At 36.6% G+C, this 18041-nt stretch overlaps 1 protein-coding gene across 1 annotated transcript in view; it reads left to right on the top strand.

Annotated features, from left to right (window-relative positions):
- Positions 1-14481, top strand: part of lmbrd1 (LMBR1 domain containing 1) — a 48809-nt gene extending 34328 nt beyond the window's left edge. Inside the window, exons 12-16 of the mRNA XM_005737118.1 lie at positions 388-492; positions 592-741; positions 2451-2526; positions 12797-12888; positions 13029-14481. Coding sequence (XP_005737175.1) covers positions 388-492; positions 592-741; positions 2451-2526; positions 12797-12888; positions 13029-13139 — 534 coding nt within the window. The 3' untranslated portion in view covers positions 13140-14481. The remainder of the gene's footprint in view (positions 1-387; positions 493-591; positions 742-2450; positions 2527-12796; positions 12889-13028) is intronic.
- The last annotated feature ends 3560 nt before the right edge of the window (positions 14482-18041 follow it).

An 18041-nucleotide genomic window follows, 5' to 3' on the forward strand; every position in this document is an offset into this window, starting at 1 on the left:
CCATTTATGCTTATTTGCCTCTTCATTTAGCTGTAAAAGAAGCAGCTGCTTTGACGAGGCTAAAGACAGGACCACACACCACACAGCTTGGCAAAACATGACTGCTAAATTGGTTTAAATACCTAAACTTGCCAGTCTGAACACTTCATGTTGCAAAGCATAACAGTTGTTGATGTTCAGATGTTTTCCTGGTGTGTGAATGTGCTGCAGACTAACCAGGATAGATATGGTTAGCATTTATTGGAGCTGATCAGATATTGTGGGATTACCCATTTTTACTGGTTGCTCCTTGAAAGATTACCATCCTAAGTGTTTGGCTCTGGATGCAATAATTATTGTTGTGCATTTAAGATTTATACGGTAGCTGACTTGTTTTTGATGTCACAGGTTTTTCCACTGGATTATATCCTGATCACAGTCATCACAGTGTACTTCGTACTCACATCCATGGCCGGCATTCGTAACATGGGCATTTGGTTCTTCTGGATAAGGGTAAGAAAATGCCTTATTTATGTATTTAAATTTTTGCAAATGCCCAGTTAACTACATGATAATGTGTTCTTTTTTTCTTTTCTTTTTTTTTTTTTACAGCTGTACAAAATAAGACCTAAGAAAACTCGCCCCCAGGCTCTCCTCTTCCTCTGTATGATTCTTCTTTTGATCGTTCTGCACACCAGCTACATGATCTATAGTCTAGCCCCACAATATGTCATGTATGGCAGCCAGAAATACCTTGTACAGGTAAGGAAAAATTCATGTCCATTCCTGTGTGTTTCTTTGTTTTCACTCTCCCTGATGAGAGCTTCTAACGATGGCAGTGTCAGTTAGTCAGTGTGTTCAAACCTCTTTGGTTCAGTTTGGTGTAGGCAGCAGCATGGTCTCTACAGGCTGGCAGCGGGGCTTTTAGACTCTTGTTCGTTTTCAGTTCCGTCTTTCTATATTAGACTATGTGGCTTTGCTGTTTGACAGTCTACTCTCCATGTGATCTAATGTAGCTCTGCTCTTTCTCGCTGTGTGGGTGTACGCAGGTGGTTTAGATGCACCCTTGCGTCTACACTTTATCAGAAAAAAAAATCTTTTAAACAACATAATTTAAATGAACCGGTGTGTTGTTTTACTGAAACATCCTCTTGTTCTTTTCTTTTAAATTTTGATATCACATTATATGGTAAATGGCCTGCATTTGTATAGCGCTTTTCTAGTCCCTAAGGACCCCAAAGCGCTTTACACTACATTCAGTCATTCACCCATTCACACACTGGCGATAGCAAGCTACATTGTAGCCACAGCTGCCCTGGGGCACACTGACAGAGGCGAGGCTGCCGGACACTGGCGCCACCGGGCCCTCTGACCACCACCAGTAGGCAAACATGGGGTTAGTAACTTGCCCAAGGATATTTGGCATGCAGCCAGGAGGCAGCCTGGGATCGAACCACTGACCTTCTGATTAGTGGCTGACCTGCTCTGCCACCTGAGCTACAGCCACCCCATATATCAAAGATGCATACAGTTTAGAGTAAATATTGAATAGGACTGGTTGAATTCTTCTGTGATCAATATCATGATGAGCTCCCACATTTGTTTCTGTTAGGTTCCTCGTTTAGATATGATTAAATTGCTTAAAAAGTGGACAGAGCTTAGCAAATGCATGCGCTGAGGCTGAGAAGTATCAAGTTAAGAAGCAGTAAAGGGTTAGTTGCCTCTAGACTTTTCCTCATCTGGGCTGTTAGACCAGGAGGAGGAACTGGAGCAAAATTAATTAACACTTGCTGCTTTCTTTTTTTTTCCTTTTGGTTTTTAAATCAAAACACTACATTTCTAATATTACCTTCCTTGCGCACCACATGGTCACGTGCAGTTTTATATAATGGGTGGAGTTAGATAATCACCCCAAATCGCATTTGATTGGATGGATTTTTGCAAATGTCCCCAAGTGCAGGATTAGGGACCAAAAAATATTTTATTTTTGTGTCTAAAATTGACATAAATTAAACATAGAATATACAAATTAAATTTTTGTTTTGAGAATTAAGGGTAGGAATTCTTTTATTCATTATTAGTTCGATAGTTAGTCGATTTCTTCAATTAATTACAGAGCTGTGTTGATTATTAAATGCATTGTCACCGTACTGTCATTGTTAACAGAGGTTCATATGTCTGATATAGCTATATATTGTGTATACCTGCAGGAAAATTAGATTAATATTATTACAACTTTTACAGTCCTTTGGACCCAAATCATCTTGTTTTTACTTTGCATAATGTAAATCAGCCGATAATATATGAATAAAGTATGTTGATGATCTGTACTAATTCAGTCTTATAAATTCTTAGAGACGATAGTTCAGACAGTTCCATGTTCATAAAATGCCAAAATATTTGTGTACTGCAGTGTTTAATGTTTCTGTAGTAAACACGTACATCACTCTTGTTTTGTTTTTTGGTTTCAGATGCCATCACCAGGTCCTACATCTGGGAATACAACTATTAACACCTCCAGGATATGTGATGCAGATGCACCTGAGGGTAAGTTCGTCATTTCTACCACACTATAGTAGCGCTGGCTCCAATCGTGAGATGCTTAAAGAACCTACAAGACAACATGAAACATTTATTGCTCATAACGTGGAATTCATGCTAGAGGAACAGAAGGACGGTGTGTGTGACCAAGTTATATAATGTAGAACACTGTTCAGTAATCTTTATCACTATTCATTATGTATTAGAATTAATAATACCAAGAACAAATGTTTACTAATGCAGTAGGTAGTGTCTTACTGTCAACATGCAAATGTTTAATTCACTAAAGGAGGCATGAATACACCAACGTGTGCATGCACATAAGTATAAGCTCTACTATGTTTATTTATTCATGTGATAAATGCTCATGTCAGGCTGCTGTTGGTAGTGAAGGGGATACTTTGTATGATGTGTAAAACCAAAGATACATCTGTAGAAATGTGTGAACGTTGTGTAATAAGTTTGTTTATGATACAGATAACAATCTATCTAGCTAGTTGGCTATTCCACATATATGCAGATCCACAGTAACATCTGTCTTGAATGGGGTAACATAGCATTGAAGGCTTCAAGTAAACAGACAGAAAAGGAATTATTTTCATTTCGACGCAGGTTTAAAGAAAAACAAACAAGATCATAAATTTACTTCATTCTTCAACATACCTGACACATGTGCCTTTTATCATTCCTCATCTACTCTAACCTTAATAGTCTTAATACTATTTTTGTTCTCCAAAACAAAAATAGTGTTGTTTTACAGTACGCCCTAAACTGTAGTAGCATGACAGGAAAAATGGCTTTCAGACTCACTGTTATGGTCTTTTAGACCCTACCCCAGAATTGTATAGCTAAATCCTCAAAGTCCATTTTTTCTGGGGAAAAGTAAATTGTTACAGTTAAACCTGCTTTTCTCTGCACACACAACAAAGTCTGTGCCAGTACCTGAAACCTCACACAGGAGCACACAGACCTTTCTAAACCCTTTCTAAATAGGAGTTTTTGCTCATATACAGTTTTTTTTTCTATAATGTTCTACAATCTATCTACAATACAATTTTATAGTAGTCTTAAGTAAATGTAAAACCGTGTCTGTAATTGCTCCGATTCAACATGATATGAGCTAACATCAGCTTATCACTTATCTGGCTGTTTCTAGAAGGCTGTTTTCTGAATTTTTCAGATGCATGCAGCATCAAGATCTTTTCCAAAGTGAGGGAAATTCTTTTAACAATCAAGTATCATTAATCTAACAGCAAATTAGTGATATTATTATCATAAGCTTTTATATAATTTATTAAATGGTACTTGATGTGTTTGGAGTTATTTTTGGGAGTAATTATTTATGGAGCTATATAAATGATATTTAGAGCATGTGTGTGGCTCAAATGCACTGAACTAGAGGAAATGGCATTTGTTAAAGGCTGTGGTTTCACAATTGTCATTGTGTGAGAAGTTATCTCTCAATTACAAAATATTTATTATTCTAACCTCATTAGGCAGATCATTGCCATGTTAAGATCATTGCTTATAAAAATGGAAAGCCTTGTAGAGAAATAACTAGTAGGATCACACACAATACTTTTATGTGGAATATAAAGACAGATGATTTCATATTTGAAATTAAGTTATGTTACAATGTTTTCCTTCATATCAAAGGTAAACATTCAAACACCTATTTAATTACCATAGTTTGAAATATAAATATATATATAATTACATATAACAAACAATGCTTATATTGATTGCTTATATTTAATGTTTAAACAGGTTATATCCAATAAATCCATTGAAACCATTTGTTTACACCTGCTGACATACAGTAATTAGGTATCTGTAAATCTCCCAGTAATACTTATGCTTATCAAAGAATATTGTTCAAAATAAGTGGCGATAGCTTTTTTTATTGTATGTATTTCAGATAATAATGTTTGTTCTTCTTCCCCACCTCTAACAGTTATGATTCTAATTATGATCATGATTCTGGAGCACATTCTCCTGTTGTTTACTTCATTACTAAAAGATAAGTTATGTATATCTTTATAGCTGCAAATCAGATGGTACCACAAGACACTCAATTTGTGGAATATTGTGACCATTTGTTCAACAATATTCTATTATGCTGGGAAACTGCACACATTAATTTAGCTGCTGATTTCCTTTGGCTCTTGCTAAAACCTATTTTGGTTTTTTTATTACAGCCAATATTAATATACTAACAAACAAGCATAAAGTCATATTGCTGCATCTGAGGGCTTTTCCCTAAGAACACATTCATCTGTTCATTTTATTTAATGTTTATATACACCTACATGTAGCATTTAAGTGTCTGAGATACTGAAATTCATGTAGGTGCCAGAATAAAATGACTATTACATCCATGCCCAAAGTGTACAACAGAAAATTTAATAAAATATTCTTTTAGAAAACCTGCTCTTATGACAAATCAAATACAGACATATTGCATTTGATTTGTCATATAGGATAATATAGATTTATATCAGTTTATGCATTATCATGTAGAACAGTAAAGCTGTCAAGTTATCCTTACAGCTTGCTTTTAAATAAATACAAACAATATGTCATATAATTTTTTTTTTTTATTTATTTATTTTTTTTATTCAATTTTGCCGACATTTGTGATGTTCAGTAAACCCAAAAATAAAATGACACTTATTGACAGAATGTCAGAAAAATCAGATCAATCAATCAATTCATCTTTAGCATTATTATGTCAACATATCACTGTTTCTTTTAATACATCATAAGTATTTTGGTAGAGAAGCCAGTATTATTAATATATTCAAGCACCATCATCATGAATACATGTTTGGTATGCTTTCATGCCAGACTGCTTGGAATTTAGCAGAAATGTAATTATGACAAAACATCCTGCCTCATCATTTGATTCTGTTAAAGTTCTTAAGAAGTTTTGTCACAACTGGCAACTAAAGTATGAAATTTGTTGTCGGTGTTCCTGAGTTGTTGCTTTTCACAAAAAATGGTCCAAATGTGCGGTTTTTACACTTTTTGTAAAGCAGCAGTTCAGGTAGTTCTTACAAGAGTGGCCTAAACATCAATTGGTTTCTTACATATGAGGTGCTCCAGTGTGACGTGCGGTCGTTATAAATGACCCATAGAGCTCCTGATTAGTTGTGAGAATTATCTCATAATTTTTTTGGAACTCTTCAGCACTGTTATACTAAAGGTGTCGTTATTGCTGGAGTTAGTAGTCTGGCAAGATTTGTAATTTGTCTTTTGACCAGCTTAGTAAAATGAGTTCTTTTTTTGCCATCTTGTAAATGGCTCCTGCTTTCACAACAGCCGTTGTACCACCTACCATGAGGCGAAGGAAGTGTCAAGCAGAGATAACACATGTGACTGAGAGGGACTGCAATCAGACACTTAATAGCTTAAACAGTTAAAAAAAAAGTGACTGTATGATTAAAAAAAAATAATTATGTTGCCATTTAGATAATATCCCTTTTGTTTATAAGAAGATAGTATTTGATTTGCCCCTAGACAGTGCGTAGTTGTGGAAAGGTGACTACATGCAGCGCAAACAGTCGAGAGCCTCCATTTATCTGATTTGCACAATTTATGTTTTTCCAGGGTGTCACACTGAGCAAAAATGTGCTCCACATAATGTATGGTAAAATATTTTTGGGGTGACACAGACATGACCAACGCTGATGGTCTTTATTCTGTACCCACTGCATTATTCTAACATTTGCTACATAATGATGAAGTTGAAGCAAAAAAAGCTTATATTGGCCATTTAGCCATTTGCTACATTTCAAATAGTAATCATTGCAAAAGTTGGGAAAGTCTGAAAAACTTTGAGTATGCACAAAACAGAGGACAGCCACCAGAAGAATCTGACGCTTGAGTTAGGTGTAGGAAGGTAGAGTCTTGTGTCAGAGAGAAGACTCAGGAGATCGGTGCTCTTTCCGTAATTGATATAGACTTGTTGGAGAGGAACTGTGCCTTGCCTATAAAGCTGACAAAAGCAAGTTTCCAGCAGACTTCATAGTTTGAAAAAATGAGTTCTGTTAAAACTTACCCGTTTTGATTCATTATCTAAAAAATGTGCTCACCTTGTAAACTGTTGGTTCTTCATTGTTTTTCATACCATGTTAATACTTTTATCTGGGAATTGAGAAATGCTGTTGTTGACAAAACAGTAGTAACAGTTATAGTAATAATTAGTAAATAGTAAAGGCATTAAAGTTGTTCTTTAATTTATGGTGCCATCGTGAGAAATTTCCCTAGAATTTGCCAGTTGTGTCCAAATTCCTTATTCTTGAAATTTTAATCTAGTATGAACTCAAGCACAGATATGGAGACATGTATCTTTTCTTGGGATTTAAAAGCCCTTTTGGTTGATGTAAAAATAATGATAAGAGAAAAAATTATGGCAATACCCTTTGGTAGAAATTTGCATCACAAGGCACGGGAACTGCATCACTTTGTAATAACCCACAGTATGACATTACATCAAGACAGCTAAGACAAAAGAGGGTAGAAGTCAAACTAGTGACTGATTGGGCGATTGGTCACAGTTGGGTAATGACACTAACATCTTGGCGAGCAGGTGCTCAGTGCCAGGCTCTCCATTATGTACTCTAAGGTCATTACCATGCCATTACTCATTTACTCAGCGTAATGGAAATGAATCTTCGGGATTTAGCTGCCATGGCGCCAGATAATCTGAAACTTGAAGTTCTCTTGATTATCCAATTTAACACAGGAAGTAAAGGCATTTTAGGGTTTTAAAAAAATGGGTGTGTGTTATATCTTATATTTGTAACATTTCACAAGCCCTGGCACAAACTTGAACTTTTGCAACTTTCCCTGTTCAGTTTTAGTTATAGGTTTTATGAAGCCTGGCTGAAACACAGAGAACTTTCAGCTGCTCTGTCAAATTAGTCTTACCTCTATGATGCTCATGCTGCTACTTCTGCAGGGGGCTTTGCTTTGATCATAAATTCTGATATGCATCTAAAACCATCAACAAATACTACTCCCAGTCAGTTTTGTTTGTTGTTATTTTTGGTGGTTTTGTTGTGTTTTCTGTGAGTCTATGTGCGCACACAAGCCTTTTTTGGATAATTAGAATTTCATTATTTATTCTTTTTTTTTTTAATTTGTGTGACTGACATTTATGTGATTGGTTGGGCTATTTAAATAACCTTCAATGTCACTTATTGATGCAGTGATTTTTATTGTGGCCAACCCATCACATATTTCTCTTTCTTGTCCATTTATAATAATGACTGCCTCACTTAAGGGATTAAATGTCCTTAACTGTTGTTTTTTGCAGTCATGTTAACACCTACGTCATCAATTCAGGAAACTCAGCTTGTGGTTACACGCATTCCCTGGACACTTTGACCAGTGATTTTAATAACTTTGAACCCAATGCAGCTCACTGAATTTCTTACCAAAACAACACACTTGTGGAGAAGAACAGATCAAAACGTTAAAAACATGTTTATGCAGCAAGGAAAGTATATTTCACATTTAATATCAATACATCCAGTCGAAGGTTTGCTTTTGACCCAGTGGCTCAATTTATCAGTGAGCTTCTCTGCGTGATTACGGGTAAAATTCTAGCAGCGTGAGCTTAATTCATTTAATAGCAACATAAAGCTGGGTTTTCACCTTGAAAGACGTATCATATTATTCCTATATTGAATCTTAGAGATCAAACTGTACACTTATAGACTCCTGTCTGTTTCCTAGCAACTTCCCTGTTTGCACAGCATTGTTTTAAAGAGTTGGGGAGGGGGCTGGTTGCGTCGTGTTAGCTCTGAGATGTCAGGTACCATAGCAATTTTCAACAGGACTCCCTCAACCCCAACTCAAATTAATAGTAATTTTCTTTCCATCAATGGGATCATCATCAATTTGCATTACAATGGAATATGTCAATCAAAAGTAATTCTCCTGAAAGAAAAATGCCCATTTTGTAATCCACAGACACCCCTTACCTTTTATAGGAGGAAAGAAAATCACTTTTCAAAGGGTATATTTGCTTGGTATTGCTCAGAAAGACCTCCACTATTAACTGATGGAAATACAATAACTTTTTTGATAGAGGTTGAGCTTTAAAGACGCTTAATTAAAATGCTACTCCTTGCTTAAAAGTGATCCTAATTGAAAATTTTAAATAAACCCAGTTTTTATAGACCTGTTGATTGTAGTGGGGCATTTAGCAGCCAGCTGTTTCCTTCAGGGCTGGAAGAGACACAAAAAAAGAGCTAAGAGAAGATTGAGCTTTCTACATCTAATACCTGACTGTACCTGATGCTCCCAATACCCCTTTATCTCAGCTAAATGTGTAAAAATAATTACAGTTTCTTTCTTAAAAAGTAATAGTTTCTAGCATTCGTCTTGATTTGAGAACTTAATTTAATGTCCTTTGCTTTAGAAAAACAGTTTGTTTCTCACTTTGGTTTTAGTTCGTATGATCAGTAGTTTTGGTGAGGTCAAGTTAGGTTATGTGTGTTATCTTTTTGTGGAACTTGATCACTGCTCAAATTGATTTCTTTTTTTTTTTTGTCTACTGCCAAAAGATGTTTCTGGTGATTTTTTTTTTTCTTACGCACAACACTAATAAGTGAAGCCAGAAATGTGAAAATAGTTCTGCTGAAGGAATGGCAGTATTCTCAAAGGACTTTAGATGGAAAGTAAAAGCATACGGTTTTGGCACAAGAGCTTGCTGATCAAGAACCTTTTGGAAGAGCACATTGTGTGTGCAGAGTACTATGCATGTATTTGCACAGATGCACAGACGAAAGTTATGCATAATGCATCATCCTACACCGGGCAGCACTCACCCGGGTATCATGAGTCAGGGTGAAATTACCTGGCTGCCCCATACTCTTATCAGAGAACGGTAATGATTTCAAGGTGAAGCTGGTCAGTGGTGTACGTGATAATATATTTAGGCAGACCACTGTTGTGAACCATCTGTAGATCCCACTCAGTGCCCTGCAATTCTGGTAAGCAGCTGGAGAGCTACAGATGGCTGAGGTAGTGGAGCAAAAGAGTGGGGTCACAGTGATGAAGAAAGACTTGCTTCTTCTATTATCTCCTGGTCCTGGTGAAGTGAAAGCTGATTCTTGTTGCACATCACAACTCCTGTGGGATTGTGTCTTCTCATTTGTATTATAGATGAAACAGCACTAAGCTGAATTTTTCCACCGAACTCTGGTAGGGAAAGCTTTTAAAAGTATTGACTTTAATGGAAAAAATCAAAAAGACTGTGTTATTGCTGTGGACCTTGATGTCATGTAGCTTTGTGTAGGTCTGATTGCACTGTTCATACGTTTCAAGTCAGTGTGAAGAGCTGTGTAAGAAACAGTGTGATAGGAGCAGCACAGCAGGGTTAGCGTTAATGCTCCAGATGGCTCTCTAACATAGCCAGACTTCAGCTTTTGGGACTCTCTCTCTTGCCTTGTTCTGTAGAAATGATGCAAGTCCTATAAAGGAGTGTATTTCCATATATACTTTGTTGTTTTTATTGCTTAAGTGTGCATGGCTAAGCTAATGAATAAATGCGATCTGTTCTTACTGTGTTTTCACACAAAACAATTGTGGAGCTAAGAAGAGACCCAGACATAGCATGCATATCATTGGCACTTTCTACTTTTGACGTCACCAGCATTTTACCACGCCTGCCAATACCCATTCATACACATAAAGGCTAAATGACTCAGCTTAAGACTTTTATAATATTTCTGCTGTCTGCGGCAGTCGGATCAATAACAGTATCAGTTCACTCAAAAAGTGGGGAGCTGAAGCTCAAAGGTGATGTCACCAGCATAAGGAAAAGAGCAGCTCGACAGAAAAGAGAAGGCAATTGGATTATGTAAGCAATAAGCGAGTTTCTTTCCTGGGGCTTTTGATTTTGATGTGCTTTATATTCATGATCACAGTGCTGAGTCAATAATGATTGAGCTGCCTTTGGTCACCGCAATAAAATGTCATTTGAGGAACATTGCAGAGTTGAGGTTTGCTTACTTCTGTCGAGGCTGGGACAAAAAGGTTCTCCCAGAAAACTGATACATTTGAAGTGGCAGCTTTAAATTGGTTCATTTAGTGGATTACTATTGTGCAGCATTTAACCTCTTTAGTCTTTTCCACTTTCGAAACTCAGCCTTGTTTGAAATCAACACTAAAACATTTATGTTCTGCACTTCCTTTGACTCACCCTTCAGTGCTCAACATCAACCATCTGGCACTCCTTTGTTTTCAATCCTCGTGTCTAATGTTTTTTCTTCTAATTTCTTCTCTATTCTTTTCATTTGCATTTTAATGTTGTAATTCTTTTTTTTTTAATTTAATTTTTAAGTGAGAGCACCTTGAGTTGCCCTTGTGTAAGAAATGCACTACACAAATTAACTTGTGTTGCTTTTAAGTTGCTAGCTACAGTAACACATACACATAATGAATGGGTGCTTTAATGCACTACAAGTAAATAGATGATCCTCTTAAATGCATCTTTATCAGTTTTTACACAGTAGTTGGCAAAAGTGCAGTGCACACAAAAACTGAAATCAAATCGATATCTGTGTGAGCACTTTCTGCCTTTTCATTCTTAACACTCTACGGCACTCAAGGAAAATTCTGCCAGTGTATTTGAAATGGCACAGGCCCGTTCATTGAGTCATCGATTCAAAGCAAAGATATGAAGGCTATAAACCATTTTAAGATACAAATACCAGAGACGAAGCAGCCGTAGCAGTTTTTACTTTGTAATAACAGTAGGTACACAGCAAAATGGTGGTTTCTTATGTTTTCTGTCATCTCCGAGGCCACATACTTGTTGAATCACTATGTGCTGGGCTGTGTTTTCATCATAAGAGAATAACAAACAAAGTGCTTTCAAGCTTTTAGTTTTGTTCAGTATAAAAGTGGGCGGATGTTAAGGGGATAAAAAGTACACTTGCAAACAATGTTTCAAGGTGTTTGGCAGGTTTTCTGTGGCTTTAATTAGGGGATGTCATTCATTGGCCACACAGTCTGATTTAATGTCAAGTGGGCGAGAAAGGTAAAGTCATTACACAATTACCTATACATAAAGAAATTTACATATTTCCATACATCTATGTAAATACATCCATTTAATATCAGATGCTGCACAGCCTGAGCTGTCTTAAGAAACGTCATTTGAACAATATGCCTCTCTTCCCCCTGCACTTAGTCATTCTGCTGTCATTTCAAAGAAATCGACTGTCATCTTTTAACTCAAAGAAGCTTTGCTCTATGGCTTACCTTACCTAACCTTACCTTACCTCTATATGGACATAGGCCGTGTCTTTGTCAGTGGATGTAGAAATGATGATGACTTAGATCTCTGAATTGTACGAAACATTTCAGAGCACAATTTAAGATACTGGATTCAAACTCGTCAACTTGACACTTCATGGTTCCTGGTGCAAAATACAAAGATAGTCCAGTTTGTATTCTTTGGTTTGTTCTTCTTATAGCTGGAAATGGTTCTTTAGGAATCACTGCATATTTGGTGACCAGACTAGTGATGGATTCATATCTAAAGATCTGAAGTGCCTGAAATGTCTACTTATAACACAGTCATGAGCCTGAATTTGCGTCATCAGAGAATTGGGGTTACATGCATAACCCATAACCTATGGTTCACTGTCTTCACATTTGCTGGTGTCCTCTGTGGGCCCATGCTTTTGCCTTTTGGGGTTTCAGTGTGTTATAGTGGATATACTCTATTAAATGTTACATTTCATTCCAGTTTTATTCATTGGCTGAACCATATTCACACTGACAGTGACACAGCTTTCCTCTTTTCCGACGACTGGTTGTCTTTTTTAGTTACAATAACAAAATTGCCCGAGGCCCTGCTCCATGTAGTAACAGCAGCCTGTGTTGAGCTCTTAAGTTAATATAGACTACTTTATAACACAGGTGTATAACAAGTGATACACTTGTGCAATTATAAACAGAAAGCAGCAGTAGATGTGTCACATTTAATTGTGCTCCAGACCACAGAGAACCTATCTGTGTCATGCAGACACCTCTCACCTAAAAACAATGAACCACTAGAGTGAAACTACTAAACCGTTTGGGCCCACATTAGTCAAGTATTGATTTTCAAGCCTGTCATTTGAATACACGACAGGTGTCCAAACAATACTGTGAGACAAATACTTCAAAGCGACTGCTTGATTTAAAACTTGCCACAGAGAGAAGACATTGCATATAGCCTCTGTCAGTAATGTTGTGCTTTTCTTCTTTTCAGATCAGTGCACTGTGACAAGGTCTTATCTTTTCCTTCACAAGTTCTGGTTCTTCAGCACCATCTACTACTTTGGGAACTGGGCTTTTATTGGAGTAAGTCCAAAGATATGAATGAGATGTCACTGTCTGCATTTTGAATTTATCGCTCAAGTCCTCAGCTAAATATTTTCCACATTAGCAATGAAATGAGCCTTGATATATTTTGTCATGTGTGCTTTCATTGTTGTTTTTAGGCTTTCCTCATTGGTCTGGTGGTGTCCTGCTGCAGAGGGAAGAAGTCTGTGATTGAAGGAGAAGTGGAGGCCGATGACTCAGACTTCAGTGATGATGAATACGTGCACTGAAAAAGCAGAATCACTGTTCACTTGTGTAGGTTTATAGATATCATAACCAACACTGAAAAGGGACTAGAAAGCACAATTTCATTAAGTAATGAATACAGATTTTTTTTTTCTTAAATATATTTTGTTTATTTTATTGTACACCTATTTCATCTTTGGTTGAAGTTGACGCATGCCTCCCCTTAATTAGACCTCTCAACTGTATTTCTCCGTCAGTGTTACTAATGACAGGATACTGGAAGTGTTCTCCAAGTCAGTCCTACCTTAAAGTTAAAGTTAACTGTTAACTGAAATAAATTGGTTGTTTTTCAGCACACACATTTGTGAGTAGCAGCATAGATGCTTTTTTTTTTTTTTTTTTTAATCTAAGCTTTATTTGTGTAGAGCTCAGGTCTAAATGTGCTTTATAATCTTTCTGTATGCTTTCTAGACCTTTTACATGGTTTGGTTATCTACATATTAAGTTAAAATTCCAGTCGAACCTACACAAGCTGTTTCTGAAAAGCTAATTGGTATAAGAAAGACTAATAAATCCCAAGTGTTGACAGCAGTAGCACTTTTTGTCAGTTTATTTTGCTGATTTTTATCTGAGGTTAAAAATAGTGCGAGTGGATGCGCTGCATTAGTTATTGGCAGTCTGGGACCGTTATGCACAGTGAAATGTTACTCTACTTGCATACCTGCACTCTCTGTGTGTGTGTGTGTAATGTAAAGGACCAATTGTCTCTGCTGTATTTTCAAGGATTCAGTTAATTGTGGTTTTAATTATATGGGTTCAGCAGCTTTCTTCTCTTGATTGGTAGGGAAATAGTAAAATTACTAGAAAAGATAGAAATAAAAAAATATGGATGTGACTTTCTTTTTAATGAAACTACTACTTCTCATTTTTGCCTGCACTTGAGAATTTATTAACAGCAAAAGTGGCAGATCTATTAATGGGCTTCTTTTAGACATACATATTAAAATCTTTGCAAGGTACTTATCTGTTTGAGGAAGATGATGAAAAACCATAAATTTACTCTGGAAGCCAAGTGCTTGTGCCTCATGAATGTGTGTGACCATGATGGGCACACAACACTGGATATGCTAACCTAAATTAATCGCTCAGAAATCAGCCAGAATGAGTTTGAAATGTTTTTGTTTTGTTTTGGGTTGTTTTTGGTTTGATATTCGTGTTAGGTTTGTTGTCCTTTTGTGAGAATCAGTAGAGGGGATGCAGTGATGTGATGGTGATGATGATGACTGAAGCTCCATCATTTGTATACTTGCTCTTTATCGGTTGTGGAAGTTGTTTGAATATATAACGATGCCTGTGTTTAAAGAAATAAAGCCGTTTTAAACCCCATCATGGCTTTAATGCCTTTTTACATACAGTTTGTGTTCTCATTGAAACTATGTACGCCACTTTAAAACAAGAATCACCAATCTGCAAATAATAATGCATGTGCAAATGTCAATATATCGTTTTTTTTGTAATACTTGTTACATGTTTCCCCTCATGCAGTAATAATTTCAGATGACATGTTTGTAAAGTATAAAATATAAATTACTAGATATTAAATATGTGAGAAATGTGGGATGTATATTTTCTCTGTCAAGATGAACACACACTGTTTCATTAATGTTGAGGCCTGATATTGTTCCATTGTGTGTTTCTGTATCAAGGCATGCTTTTGCTGCATTGACTGTGTGTTTGGCAGTGATCCCAATAACACACTTTCCAGATGGTATTACATGGTGGATCAAAGTCTGCATTCGTAAGTCCATCCATTCTGACAAAATCTCACTGGATGAAATGCAACACAAAACAATGACAGAACTTCTACCGTGCTGTACAAATGTAGACAGTGTTGTACCTCTGGCCTGCCCTCATTTCATACACTTCAAATCTGGATTCATCTCCCCATAAGACCTGATGCAGTTCAGTTCTTGTGTAATTTGTCATATCTACTTTCTCCTTGTTTCCCTCTTTACACTATAATTAGTTCATTTCCTTTTTTTAACCCGTATTTCTTTCAAATATCGACTGTTCCTCATCAATAAGGCAAAAGTATTTTCTTCTCCGCTTACTTGATTGATGGAAGAATTCATAGAATACTTGATTACTAAAATAACTGATAGCTCGAGCCCTGTGATGGACTAGAGCTATCAGCAAACTGCCAAAACTGCTTTTATAGAGGGTCTCAAACTCAATCAATTAATCATGTGTATTTGATTTGCGGATGTTCTTAGTTTTTGTTAAATAAATAATGACAGGGTGTTAAATGTCATGTTTTGGAGTTTATCTGAGTTGTATTTACCTCATTGTAAGACCTTCTAGGGCCCAGATAAGGCGTAAAACCTTAGATTTGAAATAGGTTGTACGTTCTTTTTATCTTGACTATATTTACTCATATGTTTAATATGTAGTATGTCCTGATTTTGTATGTGATTGTACTGTCATCTTGACAGTGCCAGCACATTTGGGGATATAATTTCCTTGCCAGAGAGACAAAATGTCACCACTGGTAATTCTAGGTTGGTGTGTGAATAATGGAGTTTGATAAACCTGAAAACCTCATCTACCAAAAATGTATTTTCTGCAACATGTCGACACGAATCAGAGGCAACAAGCAGCCGGGCTGTCAGAAGACACCAAACAAGATGCTCGGGTCATTGTGCGCCGAAAAAGCTCTGCTGGCCTGCCCTTTCAGGTCTCCCAAAATAGAAACAACCAACCAAATAGGGTGATGAACAACAAAAAAATACATCTCAGTACATATAGCACTCACTCAAAGTTTCAGGATAAGTCAGATCCAATTCTTTCCAACTCCTTTCCACAGCCCAGTGCTCGACTCTGACTATATGTATGCAGTGTAGTTCTTTGCATCACCTTATACCTCATGTTATGTCTACAAAAAACATGCAGTGTGGATTTTATGACGTCTTTCATAGTGTAAAGTCCGTCTTTAATATAAAAGGATTGAAGCATTAAAAACTGTGCAGCACATTATTGTATTTGCTGACTAATGCTGGGACAATTATCAGATTGTGGTCCGACACAAGCAGGAACTCTGAAGTTTATAACAATCAGGAATTCTGTAAACATGAAAGTGCATTCTGCATTGCCACCACAGCAATATTAAACGTTTTAGCATAATAAAGACGTGTATCAAATTAGAGTGGCACTTAAATACATTCGCCACTGGATTAGGATAAAACTGCGTCAGATGGATTTGCATGGAATTTTGTGTGCATATCCAATTAGAGTTTGAGGTATGCATACCTTGTCATAACTATTGTGCAAGCCTGCTTTGAGTTAAGCCATTATACGATATGCCACCCCCACATTTCACTAATAGACTAACTAAGCCTTGAGCCAAAAACACGAGCCCGAGGACCCTAGCAGAAAGGATCGTGTGATCAACATGTCAGATCAGAGGATCTGTCGCTGTTTAGAGCGCAACTTTTCTTGTTATCCCTCGTATTCAAAAGCCAGTCTTGTCTCATCTTCTTTTCTTTCTTTGCTGCACATCTTCCAAAGCTCCACTCACAACTTTCTTTGGGAAAACACTTTAATAAAAAAATGAAGGAATTCATGCAGGAAAATAAAACTATCTTGACATGGAGCTACAGTATCAAATATACCTGAAGGTCATACATGTCAAATGCATTTGATCATGTTTGGTTTTGTCTACAATATGTGTATGTGTTCATATATTGCTATAATCTCCATTTGATTTCCCTGTCTTAATAATTTGCATGTGTTAAATGTGGGCTCATTCTGTAATTTAAACCAATAAACTTGTCAGAAAAATGGCAAAAAGAAGCAATCAAATCTTATTTTAGAGTCGGACAGATACAAAATCTTAATTTCTCGATTCATTACATCCTTGCTTGCATAAATTATTATATTTGCTTCCAAACCTGGAATATTCAAACAAAAAACACAAAGGTAACCCAAACAAGCTGGCCACTGTTTGGGTCTTTTTTCACAAAAGGCAAATATGATTTTGTGGAGAACTGCAGGTACCAGGAGGAATTAGAAAACACTGCAGCTATTGTCATGGGCCTCTGTACCCATCATCGCTCTTACTGCTCCACACAACAACAGACCTTAGAGCATTACACAGTGCATGGCAAGTACCTGCCCAAGAATGTTCCAGAGTTTTCTTTTTTTACAAGCTTTCAAAACTTTTTTCTTTACTTCCAGTGCAACTGTTGTTTAAAGTTTTCAGCACAAAAGTCTTCATATTTTGCTTCCAAGGACCCAGACTTCCTTTATTTTTTTAAGTGATCTCGAGCTGTAGTTCTCCGAGCTTTCTGAGTTGTTCAAAGTCTTTCAAAGTTTCTTTGGACATTAGCTGCTTTTTCACTCATGTAGTTCTTGATACCGATCATTTTCAGACATCAATATGTACAGTCAGGAGAGAGGTACAACAATGAGTGTGTACAGCCATCTGTAAAAACATGCTGGAGAGATTGATGTGGCTCAGAGCTGCATTTGATGGAATAATAAACTCTGGAAAATGTACCATCACATTTTGATCCATCATGAAATTCCATTATGAAAGCACCTGATTGGCAACAGCTTCATTTTTCAGCATGATGGTGATCCCAAACACACAGTAGTTTGCAGTAAATGCATTCCTTGATAGAAAAAAACAAGTCATATATAAGTCATAGACTGGCCTCCCTAGAGCCTGGAACGTGGAGCCACAGAACTATTCCTGAAGACTGTCATTGCCTAAGAGAGTTCACACTGGGCAGAAGAATAAAGTTGGTCATACAAATATTGCATTTCAAACCTGTTAGAATTGTACTCTGTTTTTGCCTTATATACGATATTTCCAGTTATATTTGCAATTGTTTCCATAATTGCTGCACCTCTATTTCCTGGCAAAATATAAAGAAATGAGAGATGAC

The sequence above is a fragment of the Pundamilia nyererei genome, unplaced genomic scaffold (assembly GCF_000239375.1).
Source record: "Pundamilia nyererei isolate P.nyererei 1_Seehausen unplaced genomic scaffold, PunNye1.0 scaffold00073, whole genome shotgun sequence".
Classification (NCBI taxonomy): domain Eukaryota; kingdom Metazoa; phylum Chordata; class Actinopteri; order Cichliformes; family Cichlidae; genus Pundamilia; species Pundamilia nyererei.